Source organism: Aphidius gifuensis, linkage group LG3, assembly GCF_014905175.1.
Source record: "Aphidius gifuensis isolate YNYX2018 linkage group LG3, ASM1490517v1, whole genome shotgun sequence".
Classification (NCBI taxonomy): Eukaryota; Metazoa; Arthropoda; class Insecta; order Hymenoptera; family Braconidae; genus Aphidius; species Aphidius gifuensis.
In genome coordinates this window covers 16,054,049-16,077,615 of record NC_057790.1, presented here as the reverse complement: position 1 = coordinate 16,077,615, position 23,567 = coordinate 16,054,049, and the positions used below count along the sequence as shown (strand labels likewise).

Here is a 23,567-nt window from a genome sequence, read left to right as displayed (position 1 = left end):
ATATTGCTTATTATATATAAACCGAAATAATCAAATTCACCAATTAGACCATATTACATAAACCACTTAATTAAAAAGTATACTTTAATTTAAAGTATTTCCGGCCAAAGCTTTTCCAATAACAGGATCATATTTTAGTTTTTTTTCAACAATAAATAATAATATAATAAAATTTGAATAATAAATCAACTATTTATTTTTAATATGGCATGAATAATTCTCCGACTTTTCTCAGAGATTTTTTCACTTTTTTTCCGATTTTCACTATAACTTTTTATGACAGTGAAATTTCTTTTCTTTTTCTCCCCGTCTTTTCTCTTGTAGCTAATTATATTGTATGTTTTCTTGGGTATTTTCATCTCAGAGTATTTCCGGAAATTCTAAAAAGACGTATAAAAATTGAAAAAAAAAAAGTAGAAAGAGCCATGTTACAAACAATTAATATAGTGTTAATTTATACATAATGATTGACACGTTTTTCTAGTTTTAATCGCTTGACAAGTATAACAACGCCTTATATGCATATAAGAGGAAAGCAGAAGAGAGAAACTAGAAACAGAAAAAAAAAAAAAAATATAAACAAAATCTATAAAACTGTATAAAACGTTATCAATTCTTGTACTTTTTAAAATGAGAAATTTTTTTTAACAAATAACAAGTAGTGTATAATAAAGCTTTATAATATTTTTTAAAATTATTTTTATTATTATTTATTCAAACAATGTTTACCTCAACATAACCTTAATTTTTAGTGTGTCAAACATGTGTCAAAAAAACATTAACCATTGTTGCTTCTCCATATTATAAAAAAAAAAATAAACAAACACTTTGATTGTCTTTTTTTAAGTGTCCTTGAAAACAATATTAATTATTACTGTGATATAAAATTAATTAGCCCAGTCATGACTGATTTTTCTGCTTGATAACTGTTAACGATTAATATGAGGGATATAAAAATGGATACAAAAAGTTAAAAATAAAAACAACAAAATCAATTACCAGTGACCTATTATACTTCATCGCTATTATATATTAATATTTTAATTTTTTTATCTCCACAGTAATTATAAACTATCAAGTGTTCAAACGATGTGTACTCCATATGATTTGTATAAAGATTTTCCAGAAAAAAATACTAAAAAAGTGAATAATCATGTCATCACATTATGGTATATTTCTATTTTTTTTTAAATTAATTATAAATTTAATTTCTTAAACGCATGCTCATATTGATCTAATTATTTATTAATAGAAAATTCGATAAAATAATAATAATACTTTGCTGATTTCATTGCAGGTGGTTACGTCTATCTATCATACTTTGCATATGTTTATTCATTGTTGCTTGTACTCTCAGTGTGTTGACAACAAGCTTAACAAATACTCAATATAGAGAGTTAATAGTTGATAAAAAAATAATTGAAAATGCCAAGATTATTACGTGGACATGCAGGCTTGGGTTGTGCTCCAAATCGACGAAGAAAAGTCAGAACACCAACGGGAAATCAAACATTTCAATGGCCAATTCGTCAAAACAATTCAACAACACTCATGTGTCAAGGTATAATATTAAATTTAAAAAATATAATACACAATAAACATCTTATTTAATATTATATTACAGCGGGAAATACATCGTCTGTTATTACACAATATCGGGAAAGCTGAACACGTCCCAGGAGCTCAATCCGTCGCACATTGACCCTCATATTTGTACGCATATTATCGTGGGTTTTGCAGAGGTGGTAAATTGTACCTTGTTTTTAAATAATTATTTAAATATATATTTAAATGTATTAAATCTTAAAAAACAAGCTCCACAACTCAAAATTATGATAAGTGCAGGTGGTATAAGTGAGCTCCCAAATACTGGCTTTCCAGAAATGGTTAAAACCCATAAAAATAGAAAAATATTTATAAGATCAGTATTAAATATTATAAATAAATATAATTTTGATGGACTTGATATTGATTGGGAATTTCCAACATATTCAGATTCAATTAAACGTGAAAAAATTTTTTTTGTTCAATTATTACAAGAAACTAAACATGCATTTGATAAAAGTGGTAAAAAATTAATTTTATCAGCTGCTGTTGCTGCTCCAGTTTCAATTGTTGATACTAGTTATAATATACCAAATATTGCTGACCACGTTGATTTTATTAATTTAATGACATATGATTTTAATTTTTATCATTCGTATTTGCCAATAACTGGTCATAATGCTCCACTTTATAACAGCTCAAAAGATCTTGATGTATTTGCAACTTTAAATGTTAATTATTCAGCACTATATTGGCTTGAAGGTGGTATGACAAGAGATAAAATTGTCATTGGTATTCCAACTTATGGACATTCATTTAGACTTGTTAATTCTGATAATCATGGTGTACATGCACCAGCAAAAGGTATTGGTCATAAAGGTGATCAGGGCTTTGTTAATTATCCAACAACTTGTGAATTTATCAGGAATGGAGGTAACAGAGTCTTTGATAATGAAACTAAAACTCCATATGTTTACAAATCAAATGAATGGATATCATTTGATGATACTACAAGTATTAAAAAAAAGGTTTGTTAACTTGTTAAATAATTTTAAATAAATATGCTGTTATTTGTCTTGACAATTTCATTAAAATATATATTTGTTTTTTTTTAGATTGAATGGATAAAAGACAATGACTTTAAAGGAGCTATGATTTTTTCAATGAACACAGATGACTGGAATGCAAGCTGTGATGGCCGCACAACATTTCCATTAATTAAAACTGTTAAAAATATGCTTGGCAATTGAACAGGATTTAGTTGAAAAAAAATTAATTAATTCAGGTTTTCCAAATACGTTCCATTTACAGTGACATTTTATGGTAACACACATAGTTCAAGTACAAAAATTTATTTATATTTGATTATTATACGATTTATAAACTAAGTAGTGTTTTAATAAAAATCATAAAAATTAATTTTTTTTTTTTTTTTTTGTTTATTTAATATATGTGATATATTTGAGCTTTGAATAAATAAATAAAAAATTGATGTATATATGTTATAAATAAATAAAATCATATTAATTTGATTAAACGAATAATTTATTTTATTTACGAATTTTCAAATAAACTAAAAACATATTTTTATTATAATATTTTGAAAGACAAACATAGATTTAAATAAAAATAAAAACATCTTTTGAGTTGGTTAGTAATTATATTATCGAAATATGAATATAGGGTAAAAACAGAAAAAAAAGAAAATGTCAATAAAAATTAGAGAAAAGCTTTTTTGTTAAAATCACGTTAAATCATTTGTATTACCGTACATTTATCATTTTAATTTATTTATATATATTTTTTTTAAACTCGTTAATTTGTTAACTTAATAATAATAAAAGTGGCATTTATTTACTGGTTTATTTCAACTATAATATATTATATACTTGGTAAAATTCTGCGTGTATTATTATTATTTAAACAAATAAATTTATGCATTTTTTAAAATGACATGCTTTTTTTTCCAATAATATGTATTGTTTTACTATGCTATAATTAATTTTCATCATAATAAAAAAGAGACTTTGATAATAAATGAAAATTATTTATTCATTTTTTTTTTTTTTTCATTTAAATAATCATATATTATATAAGTATACTTGGTACTCTTAAAATAAACACAAGTATAATTATTATTAAGTATATATCTAAAATATAATTTTCAATCATAATATTTTTTTAGTAAATTAATTTTTTTTTGTTTAAAACTCATCAGAGTCTCTTTTAAATTAAGTATATTAATATGACGTTATAATAATAATTATTAATATTTATATATCATTATTGTTATTATTAATATTATAATAAATTGTGATAACGAGATTAAAATTAATTTAAACTCGGTGTTCTCCCAGATTCCCATTGCACCTCAATACTTGGCCATTTTGTTTGTAGTACAGTTAACATTGGATTACTGTCAAGAATACATTTAACTGTGCACTCAAGAAGTACTGCATCACCAGAATGATATTGTATACGATTATCTGGATTACTACGTTCCAAACCATTGTAATGATACAATGTAAATGTATCAGGACATGTACGTGTTTCTTCAGGAAAAAATTCATCCATAAATATTGCCAATAATATTATTCCCAAATTTTCATTGTCCAATTTTTTTCTCATAATTTCAACACTGTTAAAAATAAATATAATAATTAATATATAACATAATAAAAAATTATTGTTATTATTTAATAATTTAAAACTAACTATTCTGAATCTGTAACAAGGCCCAATTCAGCCAATACATCTTGTAATAATTCAGCAGGTATAAAATTACTTCCTTCTGGATCAAATTTTTTAAATACACGACGTGCTTGTTCAGCTGGTGTTTCTGGACTAACAAGTCGTCTGTCATTTGAAAAAACAACAGTTAAATGTGTCTCTGATCCAAGTACCCAAACTGGATGAGATGGACATTTTAAAAAACCACCAACTTCACAGTATCTTAAATGTTCAAGTAATGCAAGAAAACCAACTGTATTTTGTTTATCAATACCACGTAATTCTATAAAAATAATAAATTATAATTAAAATATATATTTTTATAATTTTAAAATATATAAATAATATTTAAACTTACTTAGACCACCAACATCTTGTTCATGATCCCAAACATGACTAACTGCTCTACCAGTTAGCATCAAATTAATTAAACTTTGACAACCATAACCATATATTGAATCAATTGCTGGTTCTGTTGGATCAGACATTTCACAATGCATACCTTGTATTCCTTTAGTACACACAACTGTATACAACAATAATAATACACCAAAAGGTTCTTTCAATGTATCTATTCTTTGTGCCATGTATTGTTCAACTTCATCTAAATCACCAGTTGTAAATGTTCTAAAAACAAAAAAAAAAGAAAAACAAAATTATATTACAATTTATAATTATTATTAATTTTGCTAAATTACCTTAATCTTGAATGAAAATAATCAGAATTAATTTGTGGTTGTTCTTCAGTGTCATTTGACACTTGATGGCTATTCGGTAAATTTTCATTATCTTCAGGATTATCATCTTCAATATAAACTATTGAATATCTTGGATCTCTTGAATCACTTGCACGACATATTATTTCAGTTGCAGCTTTAACCAAAAGACGATCTTGTTTTTCAACTGTTATATGTTTCCAGCCATTTGGTGGACCATCAAGTAGCAAATCTTTTATTATAAATGCTTGAACTGGTGCAATAACAGCACATGGTCCACCTTCAATTTGTACAAGAGCTGTTGGTTCATCAAGACTAAATTGAAAACCTTTATAATAAAAAAAAAAAAAAAAAACAAAGAAAAAAAGATTAAATAATTTAAATATAACGTTGTATTTTACTAATTAATCAAATTGATGAAATTATTTCAACACAAAAAATAGTCTTATTGCAAAATGCTACATTTTTTTGTTATTAATAAATTAATGATAGCCAACCTTGAGCCCAGCGATTGAAGACATCTTCTTTTGGACAATTTCCCCATAACAAGGTTCTTATTTCTTTAATAATATCTGTGTCTGGATTTGCTGTCATTTTTTTTTGTTTATCAATGGAGATTGTATTATAATAATATGTAGGTTTCTTTTGCTTGGAAATAATCGTACAACTTTTGGTTAATTATGATTTTTCAATATGAGAAAAATTTTCATATTTTTTAATAGTCAAAATTATTGTCGTATTATAAAAGTCATCGACTTGTCAATAAATAACCATACCAATATTGATATAACAATTGACTATGTTAATATTTAATAATATTATTTTTTTTAATATGAAACTGAGAATTTCAATAAATATCTTGTCAACTTTTGAGGACTAAAATTATTATAACCTTTACGTTTATTATCGAAAATTTTATAGCTAGACATGGTATGTATGTATGCATTTCTTAGTAAAGGTGTAGTGGTGCATAGTGGTGGTAGTATTATGCATAAATGAATCAGGGTTGAGTGGGTAAAAAACACTCAAGTGTAATATACGTATGAAAGGCATTTTCTACGAACTTTAAGTACGCATGCGCTAATATAATACATTTAAACGTGCGTAAAAAATTTTTTTTGCACTGAACAACTCTTTTTTTACTGATTAGTTTCAGTTATTTCTAATGGATACATGTAGAGGATGAAAATTTATGCTACCTATGTGAAAAAAAGTTTTTAAATTTTCTTCAACTTTTTCCGACATTATTGAGATTTTTGGCCAAGTTTTTCTCCCTGCTTTTATAAAATGCTGTAAATCATGTCAACTTCAATTGCCCAAACTGCTCTAAAGAAGAGAGACTGAAGAGTGAAGACCGTGAAGACTTAGCTAATCTTATATTCTTATCCAACAATTGAGAGTATCACATGTATACAGACCTTAAATATCCACTATTGTTATCATAAATTTCTATTCATTTGTGTTTGAAAAACCGAAAAAAAATGCAAAAATTATTATTGATATACTACAATAAAAAAAAATGTCATCATAATAAAATAATTAACAAATAGATAAACAAATAAATAAATGAACAAATAACTGCAATAAAAAAATACTTGTTTTTTCTTTTATCCGGGATAAAATTTCTTTATTACATGCTAAAGTTGAAGTAGTCTTTTTCCTTGACGTATTAATTACCTGATACATCGCTGTGCAACTACCACAACACATTCAATTACATATATTTCAATATATATCTAATTATCAATTAATTATTTACTTAATTATTTAGTATTATAAGATACAATAAGCGTAATTATTTTTGTATTTACAAATTCATTATTTAATTGTTATTAATTACTAAGTTTTACCCTCACTTTTTAACGTTCATTTTTTTTTAATTATATTTTTATTTTTACTATAATCGTGGTTTCATTTATTTCATTCTTTCATATCATGATTTTTTTTATCTTTCAAATTTATGAATCTCAATAGTCATGACATTATAATAATAATTATAATAATAATAAGAATAATAATAATAATCAGTCATCAACAATCATCATGCCGTGTAAAATTTGACATAATTTATTTATTTATTTTTTTTGTTTCTATTGATTTTTTAAATTTATGTGGAGTACGATAGTAATTGTAGTTATTGTATGGCGTATATTTTATTTTTAAAATTTTTTTTTGCAATAAACAATGTGAATATATTATTTTTACAAGTACCGCAATATTTTTTTGCCTGAAAATTAGTACAACTTTATAGTCTTTCGAAATACTAATAATGTAATTATTCATTCATCTATTATTATTTGAATAAATTATTATTTCATACCGAAAGTAATTTTTATTGATTATAAAATTTTTGAAAAGAAATAAATTAATTATTTGATAAATTGCATCTGTATTAATATTATTTTTTAGTCATTATTTATTTGATCACATTTGACGACAATTTGCGTACTGGACATTTCGAATTTATAATACATATTCCAAAGTAGCTATATTTTTTTTTTCTTCATTTCTTTTTTTTTTTCTATAAATTATCAAAATTTTATATCAGTAAAAACGGGAAAAAAAACAATAAATTAATATAAAACTGTTTAATCATTTCAATGAAAAGATAAAACGATAATTTTTTTTTTTTATTCTTTGTTCTTTTTTTTGTTTTTATTTTAATTTTTTATTATTATAAAATTATACCACCTATTTATTCAATTTACGAAATATTTGATGTATTTTTTTCTTTAATTTTCCATCAACTAATTATTTCTATTGTTATTATTTTTTTTTTTTGTTTTTTAAAGGAAAAAAAAATAGAGAGAAAATACACGCAGATTACATTGTGCTAAAATGTTTTTTTTTTAAGCGTACAAATTCGTTGACGAACACGAAATTTTTTTTTTCTTATTATTAAAAATGGTCTATATTTAATTATAATTTAATTATAATATATACATGTATTTTATTTAATATGGACGTAGACTAATATTATTATAATTATTTGAATGTTGACTATTAAAAATTTCGATTAATTTATTGTAAACTATGTTCATCTTGACATTTTAATTATTTTATTTTTTCACGTTTTACGTAAAATTTATTGAAAGCAACTGATTTAAATTTGTATGTTACTCAATCAATGAATCATTATTAAATATTTAGCTCATTACTATAGGTACAATATACAATTATACATATTGTGTGCGTATCGTATTTCTACGATATCACATTTACGCACTTGAATCTATTAATTTACAAAAATCATAAAAATTTATAGAGAATTTTATTAATTTTTTTCTCATGAAAAAATTATTTTTAAATATCTTAATTAATTATAATGTGCAGTGAATGTTTTTTTTTTTTTCAATCATTATTCATTGAGATAAATTAAAAAAACACTATTTTTCATCAATTATTGATTAATACTATTTATAATGAACAGTATTTGAACACAATAACAGCAACAGCAATAATAATTGAGCAAAAAATTAAACAATTTTTAATTAATTTTCAAATGTATTTCAGAGAAAAAAAAATATATTTTGCCAGATTGTCAAGCTCAGAATAAGATAATTAAAAAAAAAAAAAAAACCTATTATTTGTTATTAAAATTTTAAAATATATTTAAAAAAAATATAAAAAAAAAAAAAAAAAACTATTTCCATTCTTTGCTAGTAATTACTGCACATTTAATTTTATATAAATTTTTATATTGCTGTTTTTTTTTTTGCAAAGAATAACTGAGTTTAAAAAAAAAAAAAAAGAAAAAAAAAATATATATCTGAGCATTAATATGATGAAGTTTTGAGTTGCAAGAAAATAACGAACCTTGCATTGAGATGTGTTAGCACACAATTTTATTTCAAGTCATAATGTTAACCGACAATTCAATGCGGACACAAAGTGGTTTGTTTGTTGCTGATTGCTTAGCGAGAAGAAACAAATTTTTTTTTTTTTTGATAATTAGCAAAGCCCCCAGTGTCGTGAAGGCGGCAACAGGGGTGCTGGCAACAGGCATCATGTTACTTCCATTGCAAGTGAATTTGTTTTATTTGTTCCTTTTAAGCTATGATGTTGTTGTTGTTGCTGTTGTTGTTGTTGTTGTTGTTGTTGTTGTTGTTGTTGTTGTTGTTGTTGTTGTTGTTGTTGTTGTTGTTGTTGTTGAGCTTGTTTACTTTCACATAATGTTTCATCAACCTTGTCAATTTCCATATCCAATTCTCCACTGAAATAAAAAAAATAAATAAATAAAATAACAACTCAATAAACTCTATTTATAATATTTATTATTAAATCACTTAATAAATTTATTAATGTTTTTTTCTTTTTCGTTTGTATTTTTTACATCTTAATCAAGTTTTGAAATAGTATTAATAATCATTTATTATCTTTTATTTATAGTGGCATTGATCACAAATAAACAAAAATAACAATTAGAATAATAATAATATTAATAAAAGCTAGTGTCAGGATATTTAATCCATGTTTATATACTAGTATTAAAATTAAAAAAAAAAAAAATACAAAATAAGAGTTTTAATATATAATAATAATCTATATAACTATAATTTTTTTTTTATGTCACTGATGGCAAAACTTGGCATTAATATCAATATGATATATTTTTAATATTCAAAAAAAAAATTTGAAATAGAAATTTACCTATTACTACTAAGCGTAATTTCCCCAGATGGTGTTATCTGCTGTTGATGTTGCTGCTGTTGCTGTTGATGTTGCTGTAATTGCAGTTGCTGTTGTTGTTGCTGTAATTGCAGTTGTTGTTGTTGTTGTTGCTGTTGCTGCTGTTGTAGGTGTTGTTGCTGTAATTGTAATTGTAACTGTTGTTGTTGATGTCGAGCAAGATTCGCTAATTTGTTTTGTGCAATAAATCCAGGTTTTGTATGTTTTTGTGGTGGTAATATTATTGTTTGTTGATTATTATTAATATGACTGGCAACAACAGTATTATTTGGTAATACTGAGCCAGACACAACAAAACTATTTCCATGTAAATGAGTGGACGGACCATTTTGGTGGCCATTTCCAAAGTTTGGGACACTAGTTACGCGCATATTTGCACTTTTACTTATCGGACTAGTTAATGATTTTGAAAGTATTGATGCAGCACTTTTACTATTATTCAATAATTGTCTTTGTTGTTGTTGTTGTTGTTGTTGTTGTTGTTGTTGTTGTTGTTGTTGTTTTGTTGGAGTATTAATAAAAGTTGTGGTTGCTGTTGTTGTTGTTGTTGTTGCCGTCGTTGATATTGACAAGGAAGGATTGACTATCGAGGTAGTAGAGTATAACGATGATGATTGTGATAATTGTGATAATGACGATGATGATGATGGTGTTAATGTTGATGATGATGATGATGTTGATGATGAAGTAGACGAAAATGATGAGGAAGAAGAAAGGGCAGATGTTGAGGAAGAGGAAGAAGAAGTAGAGGTGGCGGGGGTCGTTGAATTTGTATTTACACTTGTGCCACTATTAACACTACTTTCTTGATTCGTCGTACGACAAGAAAACACATTACTATTAATTGTTGTCACTTGGAAGCACGAACTACCCGTTTGACATTGATCACTATCGTCATTATTATTATCAAGTTCATAAATATTATTTGTTAATGATACAGAAGATAAACCAAGATCAAATTGATCTTCAGGAAAATAATCTGATATATTAAATTCCGCGGTAAATGGCATATCATTGCCAGGTTTTTCTGGTTCAATTTCAACACATATTGTTGTTGCCTCAGGAGGAAATGGATAAGGTAACATTGATGTACGAGAGCTATTGTTATACTCAGACTCTGAATCATCATCACTGGTACTGCTACTCCATCCACTAGAATCATTTTCTTGTTCAAGACATTTTTCATCCGATTCAGATTTCATTGGTCGAAAATGTAAATAATCACATGTAAGTGATATGGTGGTTGTTATTGATGTTGTTTTTTTCATTGGTATCACAGGTAAATCAGGTGTTACTCTATTTTTAGACTGATGTATTGTAAAATCAAGTGATGACCAAAGATCATCAAAATTACTTGTACAACGATCCAATATAACTCTAAAAATACATAACGAAACAATATTTAAATTATTTTGTTTTTATTTTAAAAAATAAATAAATAAATACATACCTGCCACCACGTCCAAGTCTTCTTCTAGCAAGACCTATGCATCTTGGAGTTGGTTTACTAATACTCGTCAATGCGAACCTATATTTTTTATCTGCTGTACCACCTTCACTTTTATCACACCAAGGCCAATTACCAAATCCATGTGATACAGACGGTAGATAAGTAGAATATCTATTTCGATAAAATGTATATGGACCTTCATTAATTGTTTCTTCTTCTTCACGAACAGATGATGGTACTAATGATGATTGTGTATGTGGAAATAGTCCATCTTCATCTGAACTTCCAAGTGGGTCCAGCCCACTTCCAGTAACATCAGTTCTTGATGTTCTACTACCACTAGTACCAATACGTATCCCACCACCAACACTACCATCATCTAAACCAGATGATCTACTGTCACTTTTGTGTTTTCGTTTTTTATATTGTCGTTTATCTTTTTTTGGCAATCCATCTTCTTTACTAGATAATTTATTTGACCAATTTTGATGTACACCAAATTGATTTGTAAATAATGGAGCAAATGCTGGTCTTGTTGCTTTCATTGCTGATACTTCTGATAGTATAATACCACTAAAATCTTCCACTTGATACCTATAAAAATTATACAAATTTTACAAAATAAAATAAATCATTAATTTATATTATTATTATTGAAATATATTATTAATTTTATTATAATTAAATACCTTTTTTCATAAACTTCAATAGTTAAATGTAAATGTTCACGTTTCGTTTTTTCTCTTCTTTTAACAAGTTCAAGTAATGTTACAGCTCTACTAAGATCCCTTCGTAATTTAAGCATTTTTTCATAACTGGTTTCATCATTTTTACGATTTTTTCTTGTTTGCATTTTTTCAGTTATTCTTCTAAATGCTAGATAAGGATTATTTGCAGCTGATCCAAGACGATGCTCTGTTTTTACAGTTAATAATAGTGGATGTTGCTAAAAAAATAAATAAAAATTATAATAATAATACTAATGAATAAAATTAAAAAATAACTTACTGTTGTAAGACGTTTATTTAGCCAATAATCAAAAACTGCAATAATAAGATCATCATCTTCTTTTAATAGAGCCTTAGCTTCATTTAATGTAACAACATTTTGACCAGAACTTTTTTCTAATCTATCCATCATTTCTTCAAATTGCAAAGGTGTAAGATCCATTTTTCTGCTTTGAGCTCCAACCCATTTTTCATCATCTGAATCCATGTCATAATCAGGTATATCTTGTTCCATTGCAAATGCTATAATAAATATTAAATTATTATTTATAAATAAAACAATTATAAATTAATTTAATAATATATTTAAAATTATCATAAACATACGTTGCATGTGAATAAGTTGTCGAGGTAGTTTGTAATCAGCTGGGTATATTTTATCGTATGCTTCGACATCTGTCAAATCAGTAACCTCTGGTGTAGGAATAATAAGACCTTTGCGTATGGCTCTTTGCAAATGATGTTCCTAAATTAAATTTTAATATTTTTAATATAATTTAAATGTGACACTGACATTAACGTCAAAATAAAAAACATATATTCTATTTGTGTGTATACAACTGTCACTAACATAAACATTAGCTTATTTATTAATTAGCCTGTTTATAATTGTTAGATATTTGAGTATAATTATCAATAGATTAATTTGTATACCAACAAAGTAAAAACAACAACAACAACAACAACAATCATATCATCATTTTCAAAAATATTCTCATAAATAAAAAAACGAAAATTCTACTTGTCGATGTCAAATGAAATGTAATCATACAAAGATTTTGTATTGATAAATAATTAATGATAATATTATAATAATTTATAATAATTAAAAATGAATTGTTATTAATAATTAAAAAACTATAAAAATTTGCAAATTTCATATTCGCCATCTGTTGGAATTCCAATATAAATTCAAAACTTAAAAACGTTTAAAATGGCGGATGATTAAAAAACATGCTTTCAATATTTATTAAAATTAAATGACAATATTAATATAATGTAAATAAACATACGCATTCTTCTTCTTTAGTCATCCCACTTGGCATTTGTGGTACAGCTCTATTAATTGCTGAATAATCCGGTAAATCCGGCAATTCTTCAGCCATGTATATTGGCATTGGTTTTGAGGCGTCTAGGGCCCTCGCCCTGAATGACAACTTACTCATTTTTCAATGATTTTTTTGGATTTATTTATTATCTATATAACTTATTATAATTAATAATAATGAATAATTGAATTACAATTATAAATATACACATACTTTATGTACACATAAAATTAATTGTAATTTCAATACTATAATTATTGTTTATACTTTATCATCACTTATAAGATGTTAAAAAATAACCTTAAAATACAATTGTGTATATGTTTTTTGTTGCACTCTTTTAATACATATACAAACTATCAACATCGGCTCATTGCGCGCGCTTATTTTTTTTTGCTTATAATAATTGTCTAAAAAGCAAAAAAAAAAATTATTATTAATATTCACCAACTTTATTTATTATTTTTAAATCATTAATACACATATATGTCGTATTAATATGTATTTTTTTTTTTTTAATGTTGTTATCCTTTGGAACACTAACTTCTCTTTGATTCACTCACATTATTATACACACACAATATAAACTTCAAAGTCAATTATATATGCACCTGTAACACTTTGTTATTTAAATATGTATCTACTTAAATTAATAATAATAATAATAACGTATGTTACACATAATAAATTATAATATAAAATTTTGACTTTAATATGATAAGTTATAACTATATATATATACACAGTGTGGTGCTTGGTATGTGTATATATGTGTTGATGAAATTTTTTATGTATATATATGCGATGGAATGGAAGGCGGCAGCAGGGGGGGGGGCGTACTGTATGACCCCTCTCTTTTCTACAGTTGCTAAACTTCCATGGGGCCTGTTACGAGGCCCCACAAAAGGCCTCAACACCCACCTCAATTATTAATCAAGGTCTCATCAATGTTTAAACATTTCGATTAAATCCACACTCATTCACCAAAACGAGATATATATTAGTATCACTGGGAGTACATGTTGCGTGACATGATCCCCTGTCTAAAGCCATCATGGCCGACGCACTCAGCAGCCATTTTACCTATAATATATATATAATATATCTATATGTACATTGTGCGCTATATAGATTCCAGCCCCCAAGCATTATATATTTACGGTAACTTACACTGTATATAACTTTAATGCTACTTGACAAATTGTAAATTTTCAAGTAATATGTAAACAAAGGTTTGTTTACACTGTAGATATAGCGGTCGCTTTTCGGGGGAAAAAAAATACAATATCTTTAAAGTACTTTGAAGGAAATTATTTAGATTAAATTATTAAAATAATTGATGAATTATTGGGTGTAAAATTGATAAAGAATATTTTGACGGTGTATACAAACTTTAGAATATATGGGATTTCTCCGCTTATTTTCTGCACCCGTATTCAGAGGATGTTCTCATTAGGGCGTTTTTTTTTCCGATGGCGGCGTTTGTGAAGCCTTTCTATATGAAATCTATATAAAAAAAATTTTGTCAAGCGCCATCAGCGGAAAAAAAAAGCTCTAATGAGAACAATTTTGCCCCGTGAATACGGGTGCTGCAATGGGTCACCTCCATGGGTCAGTTACATAGAAATAATCCGGAGAAATGTTTCCAGAAAGAACTGAGTTTTTTTCCAGAAAATACCAATAAATCTAGTTGTTTTTAGTTATAAATGGTCCGGAAACGTATCAAGTTTTTTTTTGCCTGTTACTGGGATTTAGAAGTATTTATATATCATATCAAATGATTAAAATAGTTGGAAAAATACTGTAATTTAATTATTGTGTCAGATATTAATATAATTTGACACAACACTTAATTAGAAAGTAGTGTTCACTGGTGTTCACTATGAGCCAAGTTTCCGGCTCAACTCTGCTCAACTCTGTTTAATACTAAAAACAACTAGATTTGTTAGTGATAATTTAGTTTTTTCTGGTAGTATATGAACTTGGGCCGCAACAGGCCGCAAGTCCGCAAAAAGATTTAGCCTGACTTGGCAAGTAGATTTCAAGCGATTTTCGAAACGATACAATAATCCTCAAAATATTTGACAATAACAGTTCTATTATTTTTAAATTTTAATGTGAGAAAAAAAATTATAGTTGTATATTAAAGATAATTAATATTGATTAATATTTAAAAAAAAGCGGACTAAATATCAAAATATTACAGTGAAATATAAACAATACTTAATGATACAAAAAAAATTGAAAAAGATATTAAAAATTTTGTATATTTTTATGCAAAAACTGTTGATAAATGTTGACTAAACTTTTTTTTTTATCAATAAAATTGGAGAAATTTTCGACAGACGAATTTGCTTTATTGTTGGAAAAATAGTAGAGAGAAATTTCCGTTTAAAAAAAGATCTTTTTTAGATAAAAGTGGATAAAAATCAGAGAAATATTTTTACTAGAAAAAAGCATATTGACATTCATGAAAATAAAATAAATATATAGAAATTGTTGTTAATAATTGAGAAGTAAAAATAGCAACAAATGTTTGTATTACTAAAAATCAAATCTACATTTGCAGAATTAAGAAAAATAGGTAGAGTTAGAAGAAGCCGTAGAAAAATAAATGCATAAAATTTGTGGTCAGAGATTTACCTGCTTATCGAAATCATAAGTATTTTTAACAATGTGAACAGAAAGTTCTCCAAGTACACTGATGAGAAAAGTTAACTCTTAGTCGAAAATATTTGTGACATCATTGTGGCTAAATACAATTTAAAATTATTTTCCTAAAAAGTTTTATGAATTCTTAATTTGCCCAGAGAATAAAAAACCATTAGAAATAATTCACAAATTTGTTTATTCATTGAACTAGATTTTCCTTAAACAAAAAAGATAACTCTAATTACATGTTTATGATAAATATAATGTAATTTATTCCCAGCAGTCTTTAACTCTTAGATGTCCAAGCTGTTGTTCCCAAGACAAATGTTTGTTAAACTTAATATTACGTGCTGCTTGATTCAAATGTTTGAAATTAATTGGCTCTTTCAAATCTTTCATATGTCCATGACTCTGTTCAAGTGTCAAATACGGATGACGAAGTATCAACATGTTTCTTTCTTGTCTTTCTAAATCAAGACGAATGTCAAGAAGATTTTTCATTGTTGGTTCTAAGACAATACGATTTTTGCTGTTGACAAAATTTTACATAATTATATTTAATTATTGTTTTATTGTGGGAAACTGATTAATTTAAGGTTAACATTATTACATACCCTCGGTAAACATGTCCGTGAGGTTTCTTGTTCTTCCAGTGCATTAAAAATCGAGTAAGTCTCATTGTCAATTGTTGATTGATAACAAAACTGAATAAAATTAAACAATTCCACTGTTAACTTGAAGTATTGTTATTGTTCGGATCAAGTGATGAACAGTGATCAGTTGAACACAATATTTCAACATAAAAAAATAACACATGAGCATGTGCAGAGAGGGGGTAGATATAATACTCGCGTATAATACATAAGTTTTATGCGCATATTACAGCCCGGTGTCCACGAGCAAAGTGTTTTTTTCTGACCGGAAATAACTAGATTTTCCCCGGCTATCACAGTTTTTTAACAAAGTTCTATGTCATAGTCAATTTATTGCCAAAAGCAAATAGATTTTTCTGAGTTACCATTGAAAAAATATCATAGGTGTGTTCGTTCACTATTTACACCGAGCGTATGCACGGCAGTCCAATTCACGGGGCAAATTTTTTACAATTTAGGGCTTTTTTTGCCGCTAATGGCGCTTGTAAAAATTTTTTTTATATAGATTTTACATACAAAAGCTTCACAAGCGCTGTGAGTGGTGAAAAAAAGCCCTAAATTGTAATGCCCTGTGAATTGGACTGCGGAGCGTATGCAAGGAAGCGCTAGAGTTTTGCGGTCATTTGAAGAAACTTTAGTAACTAAAATTTACTAAAACATTCGTTATTTTCAGTCATTGTGTTTATTTTGTTAATTTAATAATTTTTTCTCAGACGCAAGAACAAATTACCAATTAATAATAATGAAAGAGAGCGAAAGAACTGGAAAAAACGAATAGAAATAAATAAATAGTAAATTTTGGTTACTAAAGTTTCTTCAAATGACCGCAAAACGCTAGCGCTTCCTTGCATACGCTCCGTGCATACGCTCGGTGTGAAAAGTGAACGAACACACCTCATAAAGTTTTGAGTGAACACCAGCTCTTAACGGTATACAGCGCTATAAGACGATACACGAGAGTTTGAACCGAAAAAAAAGTAGTCTTTTTTCTACCGAGTTAAAAAGAAAAGCTTTCCGATAGAATTTTAGCCGTTGTCACAGAACGGAAAAAAAATTTAATAAATGAGCGCACTCCATAACTAGAAAATCAATTGAAAAATGAAAAAAATGTGATTTCTAGCTCTGTCCCATATTTATCTATAACAAAACGTTTTAGGGGATTACCTCGGCCGAATTTTGCGGTATAAGAGAGGGGATAAAGCCTATGTTTAATACATTGGTCTGAGAGCCATTGCCAACCTCAAAAAGATGAATTTTTTATTTTTTTTTTTTCGATAAAACAATAGTTTTTTGAAATAATTTTTGTATAATAACCTAATATTATTAATCCCTGAAATATAATTGATCAACTTTTTATTCTTTTAAATATTTATTCAATAGTTAAAAAGAATGTGTAAATCGTGAAACACCGCAAAAAAAAAAAACAGTTGGTTGTACTGAGAGTGCGGCTGTGTTAGTGTATGATATAGCTGCTGTGGCAGTATGTGTGTATCAATGTGGGATTTATTACTGGCGTTTTTAAAACAAATTTAGGTTTTTTTTTTCCAAAAACAGACATGATATTTTTTTTTACTTTTTGGGCCTTATTAGATTTAATATGCCCATTTTTGGACGTGGCCCAATTCCAAATATTGACCGATCAATTCCGGCAATGTTTTAATCGACGACGCTTCATCTGTAGACTCTACAATATTTTTTTCAAATTTTTCGGTCGTTTATTTTTTTTTTTATTTAACGATATGTAGGGTCACAAACTGTTTTTTTACAATATTTTTGTAAACAGCAAGAAAAAAAATAAAAATCCTACGGAACACTTAGGGTGCACCTTGGGGAACTTGACTATCTTTTTTTTTTTCGTTTGTCATTGTTCAATAGTTTTTATTTTTTTAATTATTAATTAAAAACTATTAGGTGCTTTCTTTTGTGTATTTATTTTTTTTCCTATTTATTTTCGCGCAGGCGCAGTTGAATGCGCAGTCAGCAAAAAGTCAGATTGCATTAGCGTAGGACATAAGGAGCTGGATCAGCCATGTTTTAGTTCTTATTTTTTAAGAATTATTTGTTTCGACGCCACTGTTCTCTTCTCATGTTTGCATAATATGCGCATGTGCATGATCATGCGCATTGAAGTGATAAAAAGCACAAAAGAAAGCACCTATTGTACTATTCATCCCCCTGTTAATTAGAACTTGCGCATGCGCGAGTACACTGATAAAAAATGACGACCAAATGTCATATGTTGGTGTTGGGCAATGTTGAGGATTAATAAAATGAGTACAATGATAAACAATAACATTTCTTAAATAATCAACAACTAAGTAAATATCAAATTACTATCTTATCAATTCATTATAGTATTTAATAAAAAAAAATAAATCAAACTTCAATATCTGTTATTTTTTATCACTGTAATCGCGCATGCGCAAGTACTAATTAACAGGGGGATGAATAGTACAATGGTTTTTAATGAATATTTAAAAAAATAACAATTATTGAACTATGACAAACAAAAAATAATGATGTACAAACGATTTGCTATCGATTAAGCATCTTATTACTATAAAAATATCAGCCATTTGAAAATTATAAATTGTCGGCTATCTGGCAACTCCAAATATTCATTAATTAATTAAAATTAATGAGGGGGTTGACAAACAAAACTAAATATATTACAATCATCTACAATCCAAGTACAATCAGCTACAATCATTGTTTTTTTGTCGGCCCATTACTCGTCGGCTAACTGTTAATGAACTGCGCTGGTACAGTGATAAAAAATAACAAATATTGAAGTTTGATTTATTGGGTTTCGGGTGCATTCCTTTAATAAAAAGTTTTTTTTCGCTCTGCAATTTTGCCCTGTAATACCGACAAATAGCTAGAAACACAAACAATGACAAAAGTGATAAAATTCTCTATGCAATATCCCAGACTTTACTAATGTCTAGTACGACCTATGTGACAATAACAAGCAAGTACAACAAGTCTATTTTCTATTTATTTGAGTTTGAAATAAACATTGAACTGTCATTCAGGTTATTCTTTAAATAATTGAAATAATTATCATTGTACACATTTTATTAAGCCTCTTCAACATTCCCCAACACCAACATGACATTTGGTCGCCATTTTTTTATCACTAGACTCGCGCATGCGCAAGTACTAATTAACCATAGGTGCTTTCTTTTGTGTATTTATTATTTTTCCTGTTTATTTTTGCGCATGCGGAGCTGAATGCGCAGTGAGCAGGAAGTCAGTTTGCAACAGCGTAGGGAACAAAGAGCTGGATCAGCCATGTTTTAAATCTTATTTTTTTAGAATTATTCGTTCGACGCCACTGTTTCTTCCTCAAGTTTGCATGACATGCGCATTAAAGTGAAAAAAAATAAATACACAAAAGAAAGCACCTCATGATTAGCAGGGGGATGAATAGTACAATAGTTTTTATTTAATTTAAAAAAAAAAATAAAAACTATTGAACAATGACAAACGAAAAATAATGATGTACAAACGATTTGCCATCAATTAAGCATCTTATTACTATAAAAATATCAACCATTCTAAAATGATGAATTGTCGGCTATCTGGAAACTCCAAATATTCATTAATTAATTAAAATTAATGAAGGGATTGACAAAAAAAACAGAATATAACTAACCGTTAATAAACAAAATAAAATTATGTAATAATCTACATTAATTTCTCAGCTAATATTTTGCAAATAGTATTTTAATTTATTCAACAATTTAATTACAAGAAAGTCTGTAATTATCTTAAATAGAAGTATTTTAAGTTTTTTAAAAAGTCAGTAATAATTTTAAATAGAAGAAAAAAAGTTTCAAGTATTAATATCAAAATTATTTAATATATAATAACAGACACCTTTACTTAAATTTTGTTTTTTGCTAGTGGACACCAGGCTTAATATTCATTTTATTTACAACAATTTACAACTTTTTTTTACAAATTTTATTAGGAACTTTCAGTTTTAAGTAGTTTTAAGCAGAGAGAAGACTTCTCTCTGTTTTAAGTGTTTCAACCTGAGAAAGAGAGAAAGAGAAAGAGAGCTGAGAGAGTACCATGTGGTACCATTGATGACCACACGAGACTCTTGTCGCTGTACCACGTTAAGATCGTCCATTTTTGTTGCCGGTACCTTGGGATAATGGACGAAATGAAAAAGCGTTCATTTCAGTGAAATATATTCACGCGGTCGCTGGTGTTTTGTGATAGTTTATTAGTTTTTGTTTAATCATAAACGAATTTATTATCACTTATTTAATTAAAAAAATATATTTTAATTATTGGTTAGTGCAAAGCTGATATCTGACAGAAATATTTTATTTTTATATTTTTTTTTTTTTCTTTATTTTTTTTATTTTTTTTTCTTTCTCGCCGCGTCTCACATCGAAGTTCATATCCGCGTTCCAACGACCATACTTAATAAAGTTTTCGTGGCAAATTAACAAGATTTAGGAGTTGGGGCGTGTTAATTTTAACACGTGCGTATATTATAATTATTTCATTAGTTATTAATGAATTATATTTATTTTATCGATTATTAAAAATTTGAGTGATATTGTTGATATTATTAATGGAGTAAAATTATGGCTATTTCTCTGTACATATTAGAAAGAGAGAGATAGCAGACCCGGTAGCCATGTTAATTTTATTCCACCGGTTAAATGAAAAATACACACTCTCATGTTCAATGCATGACAAATTGATCATGTAAATTCGAGATTAATATTATTTGACGATTTTTTTTTTTTATTTATTATTATTTGTTGATTCATTGTATTTACGTATATGAGCATGGGAGAAAAAAAAGAAAAGAAATAACTCAATTAAGAAAAAAAAAAATAGCAAAAATATATTATTGTTTTTTTTTTTTTGTTTTAAATTAAACTTGTGTTTAATTTAATATTATAATATATTTATTTATTTATTTTTTGAATTACAGCAATGTCAGAGTCTGATTTGTTAGCAACTGACCAAATTGACGGTCTTGATGGTCTTGAAAATGGTCAAGATGGTGACTCAATGATGCAAACTGATGGCACCAAAAGGGAATTTAATGAATCAAATATTGATGATCCCGTAAGTATTATTTAACTGATAAATTTATCATTCAATAATTATAAATAAATGATAATTTAATTTTTTAATTTAAAGGAACTTGAAGCAATAAAAGCACGTGTACGAGAAATGGAAGAAGAAGCTGAAAAATTAAAACAGTTGCAATCAGAAGTTGATAAACAGATGAATATGGGCAGCCCCCCTGGAATAAGTATGTTTAATTTTTTAATTCAATTAAAAATTAATTGTTTATATTGAAATTTTCATTGTATTTAATTTTGTTAAATATTAATCATTTTAGCTAGTCCATTGAACATGTCTATTGAAGACAAAATGGAGGTAGACAACAGATCTGTTTACGTTGGTAATGTAAGTATCAATAATTATATATTTCTATTGTTGAATAAATAATTTATCATATTGTTATTTAAAAGGTTGATTATGGTGCAACAGCTGAAGAATTGGAGCAACATTTTCATGGTTGTGGTAGTGTAAACAGAGTAACAATACTCTGTAACAAATTTGATGGTCATCCAAAAGGTTTTGCTTACATTGAATTTGCTGAACGTGATTCTGTACAAACAGCAATGGCAATGGATGATTCATTGTTCAGAGGACGTCAAATAAAAGTGATGCCCAAGAGAACAAACAGACCAGGAATGTCAATGACCAACAGGTAATTACATTAATAATAAAAATTTATACAACAAATAATTTTACTTTATATGTAATGATAATTATAAATTAATTTTTATTAATATTTCCAGGGGTCCAAGAGGCACACGTGGCTACAGAGGAACAACACGTGGAATAAGTCGTGGAAGTGCTTATTTTGGTTACAGACCAATAAGAAGACCTAGGTACAGTCCTAATGCATATTTAAAAAAAAATATTTAAAATCAACTTATTTATAGTATATACCATATATCATTATTATCAATTAATTAATGAAGCGTAGCGTTTGACTTTTTTTTTTTTTTTTTTTCCTCAATTTAATCTTTTTTTTTTTTCAGTTAATTTTTCAATTTTTTTTTTAAATAGAATATATTTCATCAAATATGGTAAAAAAAAAAAAAAAACAATGATAGTCAAACTCTAAGCAACGCATTTGCATTCAATTTAAAAAAAAAAAAAAATGATAAATATATTATTATATAAATTTTTCAGATAAACCAATTTAAATGATGACACGAAAATAAGAAATTAATGTCTATTGGTTTTTGCAACTTACTATATGCTTTATCTCCTTCGATGTCGATGAAATTTATAGCTGATAATAGCACTATTACGACATTAAAGATATCAACCAAAATAATGGTCTTGATCCTTTTTTTTAATAGAATATTTTCCTGAATAATCTATAAACGTTTTTTCCCCATACATTGCATATTTTTTTTTTTTTTTTTTATTTATCTTTTGTCATTTTTTTTTTGTTATTTTCATTTTTAATTTCTATAAAGAATTTACTTGATAACGTGGTTGTTTAATTTCTTTCCTATCATATTTAGTTAATTAGTTATTATTAAATTATATTTATTATTTATACATGTACATACTATAAAATTTACATATTATAATTAACATGCGTAATGTATTAAATAGTATGTACATATATTTATACATATGATTGTCTATATTGCTCTATTATAATGATAAATAAAAGAAAAATATTAATATCGCATTAATAATAACGAGGCGCGGTTTTGCTGTTCACAATTACATTTGTCTCCTTTCAGGAGCTACAGACGAGGTTATTACATGCCATACTGACGATTCTAGAGCCATTGTGACGTCGCGATCAGGCTGTTTATTCAAGGTATGTTAACCGATTCATATTTTTAAACAAAAAAAATATAAAAAAATAAAACAAAGAAATCGATCATTAGACAATTTTCGTGGAATAATCGAGTTCACGGTAAAATTTTTTAATAATTTTCATTGTGCCTTGAGCAATATATTCACTATCAAAGTCAATATCGTTACTAAACATTCTGTTT

The 23,567-nt window shown here is 26.8% G+C and overlaps 5 protein-coding genes across 11 annotated transcripts; 2 read left to right on the top strand and 3 right to left on the bottom strand.

Moving 5' to 3' along the window:
* Nucleotides 1-586: 586 nt before the first annotated feature.
* Nucleotides 587-3,212, top strand: LOC122852088 (acidic mammalian chitinase-like). Of its 4 annotated transcripts, none has more exons than XM_044151672.1 (5): nucleotides 587-658; nucleotides 753-1,169; nucleotides 1,298-1,561; nucleotides 1,625-2,573; nucleotides 2,661-2,964. In XM_044151672.1, exons 2-5 carry the CDS (start codon nucleotides 1,090-1,092, stop codon nucleotides 2,793-2,795), a joined length of 1,428 nt encoding a protein of 475 aa, XP_044007607.1. In that variant the 5' UTR covers nucleotides 587-658; nucleotides 753-1,089; the 3' UTR covers nucleotides 2,796-2,964. The 4 variants fall into 4 exon arrangements, with proteins under 4 accessions (XP_044007607.1, XP_044007609.1, XP_044007608.1 ...); XM_044151674.1 differs by having other exon boundaries at nucleotides 592-658; nucleotides 1,062-1,169; XM_044151673.1 differs by lacking the exon at nucleotides 587-658 and having other exon boundaries at nucleotides 698-969; nucleotides 1,062-1,169.
* Nucleotides 3,213-3,312: 100 nt separating this feature from the next.
* On the bottom strand, nucleotides 3,313-5,952 carry LOC122852094 (ubiquitin carboxyl-terminal hydrolase MINDY-3 homolog). Its single transcript, XM_044151688.1, has 5 exons — nucleotides 5,489-5,952; nucleotides 4,974-5,319; nucleotides 4,634-4,902; nucleotides 4,261-4,558; nucleotides 3,313-4,183 (listed from the first exon to the last, which is right to left on the bottom strand). Exons 1-5 carry the CDS (start codon nucleotides 5,583-5,585, stop codon nucleotides 3,877-3,879), a joined length of 1,317 nt encoding a protein of 438 aa, XP_044007623.1. The 5' UTR covers nucleotides 5,586-5,952; the 3' UTR covers nucleotides 3,313-3,876.
* Nucleotides 5,953-7,024: 1,072 nt separating this feature from the next.
* On the bottom strand, nucleotides 7,025-14,269 carry LOC122852072 (enhancer of polycomb homolog 1-like). Its single transcript, XM_044151647.1, has 7 exons — nucleotides 13,151-14,269; nucleotides 12,465-12,603; nucleotides 12,139-12,380; nucleotides 11,820-12,076; nucleotides 11,131-11,724; nucleotides 9,642-11,057; nucleotides 7,025-9,204 (listed from the first exon to the last, which is right to left on the bottom strand). Exons 1-7 carry the CDS (start codon nucleotides 13,301-13,303, stop codon nucleotides 8,997-8,999), a joined length of 3,009 nt encoding a protein of 1,002 aa, XP_044007582.1. The 5' UTR covers nucleotides 13,304-14,269; the 3' UTR covers nucleotides 7,025-8,996.
* Nucleotides 14,270-16,016: 1,747 nt separating this feature from the next.
* On the bottom strand, nucleotides 16,017-16,657 carry LOC122852139. The gene is made up of 2 exons (XM_044151756.1): nucleotides 16,453-16,657; nucleotides 16,017-16,367 (listed from the first exon to the last, which is right to left on the bottom strand). The coding sequence occupies exons 1-2, from the start codon at nucleotides 16,515-16,517 to the stop codon at nucleotides 16,109-16,111; spliced, it is 324 nt and encodes a 107-aa protein (XP_044007691.1). The 5' UTR covers nucleotides 16,518-16,657; the 3' UTR covers nucleotides 16,017-16,108.
* A 3,944-nt stretch (nucleotides 16,658-20,601) lies between these two features.
* On the top strand, nucleotides 20,602-23,386 carry LOC122852119 (polyadenylate-binding protein 2-B). Of its 4 annotated transcripts, none has more exons than XM_044151729.1 (7): nucleotides 20,602-20,798; nucleotides 21,455-21,591; nucleotides 21,667-21,781; nucleotides 21,872-21,939; nucleotides 22,005-22,246; nucleotides 22,338-22,430; nucleotides 23,307-23,386. In XM_044151729.1, the coding sequence occupies exons 2-7, from the start codon at nucleotides 21,457-21,459 to the stop codon at nucleotides 23,338-23,340; spliced, it is 687 nt and encodes a 228-aa protein (XP_044007664.1). In that variant the 5' UTR covers nucleotides 20,602-20,798; nucleotides 21,455-21,456; the 3' UTR covers nucleotides 23,341-23,386. The 4 variants fall into 4 exon arrangements, with proteins under 4 accessions (XP_044007664.1, XP_044007665.1, XP_044007663.1 ...); XM_044151730.1 differs by having other exon boundaries at nucleotides 20,603-20,993; nucleotides 23,316-23,386; XM_044151728.1 differs by having other exon boundaries at nucleotides 20,603-20,993.
* The last annotated feature ends 181 nt before the right edge of the window (nucleotides 23,387-23,567 follow it).

Coding starts and splice junctions, on each gene's coding strand:
- LOC122852088 (XM_044151671.1), top strand. CDS start 1,090: ATGTGTACTCCATATGATTTGTATAAAGATTTTCCAGAAAAAAATACT. Junction 1,170..1,297: donor AATCATGTCATCACATTATG/GTATATTTCTAT, acceptor ATTTCATTGCAG/GTGGTTACGTCTATCTATCA. Junction 1,562..1,624: donor AACAACACTCATGTGTCAAG/GTATAATATTAA, acceptor ATTATATTACAG/CGGGAAATACATCGTCTGTT.
- LOC122852072 (XM_044151647.1), bottom strand. CDS start 13,303: ATGAGTAAGTTGTCATTCAGGGCGAGGGCCCTAGACGCCTCAAAACCA. Junction 12,604..13,150: donor TGACTAAAGAAGAAGAATGC/GTATGTTTATTT, acceptor AATTTAATTTAG/GAACATCATTTGCAAAGAGC. Junction 11,725..11,819: donor ATTGAAGTTTATGAAAAAAG/GTATTTAATTAT, acceptor TAATTTTTATAG/GTATCAAGTGGAAGATTTTA.
- LOC122852119 (XM_044151729.1), top strand. CDS start 21,457: ATGTCAGAGTCTGATTTGTTAGCAACTGACCAAATTGACGGTCTTGAT. Junction 21,940..22,004: donor GATCTGTTTACGTTGGTAAT/GTAAGTATCAAT, acceptor GTTATTTAAAAG/GTTGATTATGGTGCAACAGC. Junction 22,431..23,306: donor AGACCAATAAGAAGACCTAG/GTACAGTCCTAA, acceptor GTCTCCTTTCAG/GAGCTACAGACGAGGTTATT.
- LOC122852139 (XM_044151756.1), bottom strand. CDS start 16,517: ATGAGACTTACTCGATTTTTAATGCACTGGAAGAACAAGAAACCTCAC. Junction 16,368..16,452: donor CACGGACATGTTTACCGAGG/GTATGTAATAAT, acceptor TTTTGTCAACAG/CAAAAATCGTATTGTCTTAG.
- LOC122852094 (XM_044151688.1), bottom strand. CDS start 5,585: ATGACAGCAAATCCAGACACAGATATTATTAAAGAAATAAGAACCTTG. Junction 4,559..4,633: donor ACAAGATGTTGGTGGTCTAA/GTAAGTTTAAAT, acceptor TTATTTTTATAG/AATTACGTGGTATTGATAAA. Junction 4,184..4,260: donor CTTGTTACAGATTCAGAATA/GTTAGTTTTAAA, acceptor TATTTTTAACAG/TGTTGAAATTATGAGAAAAA.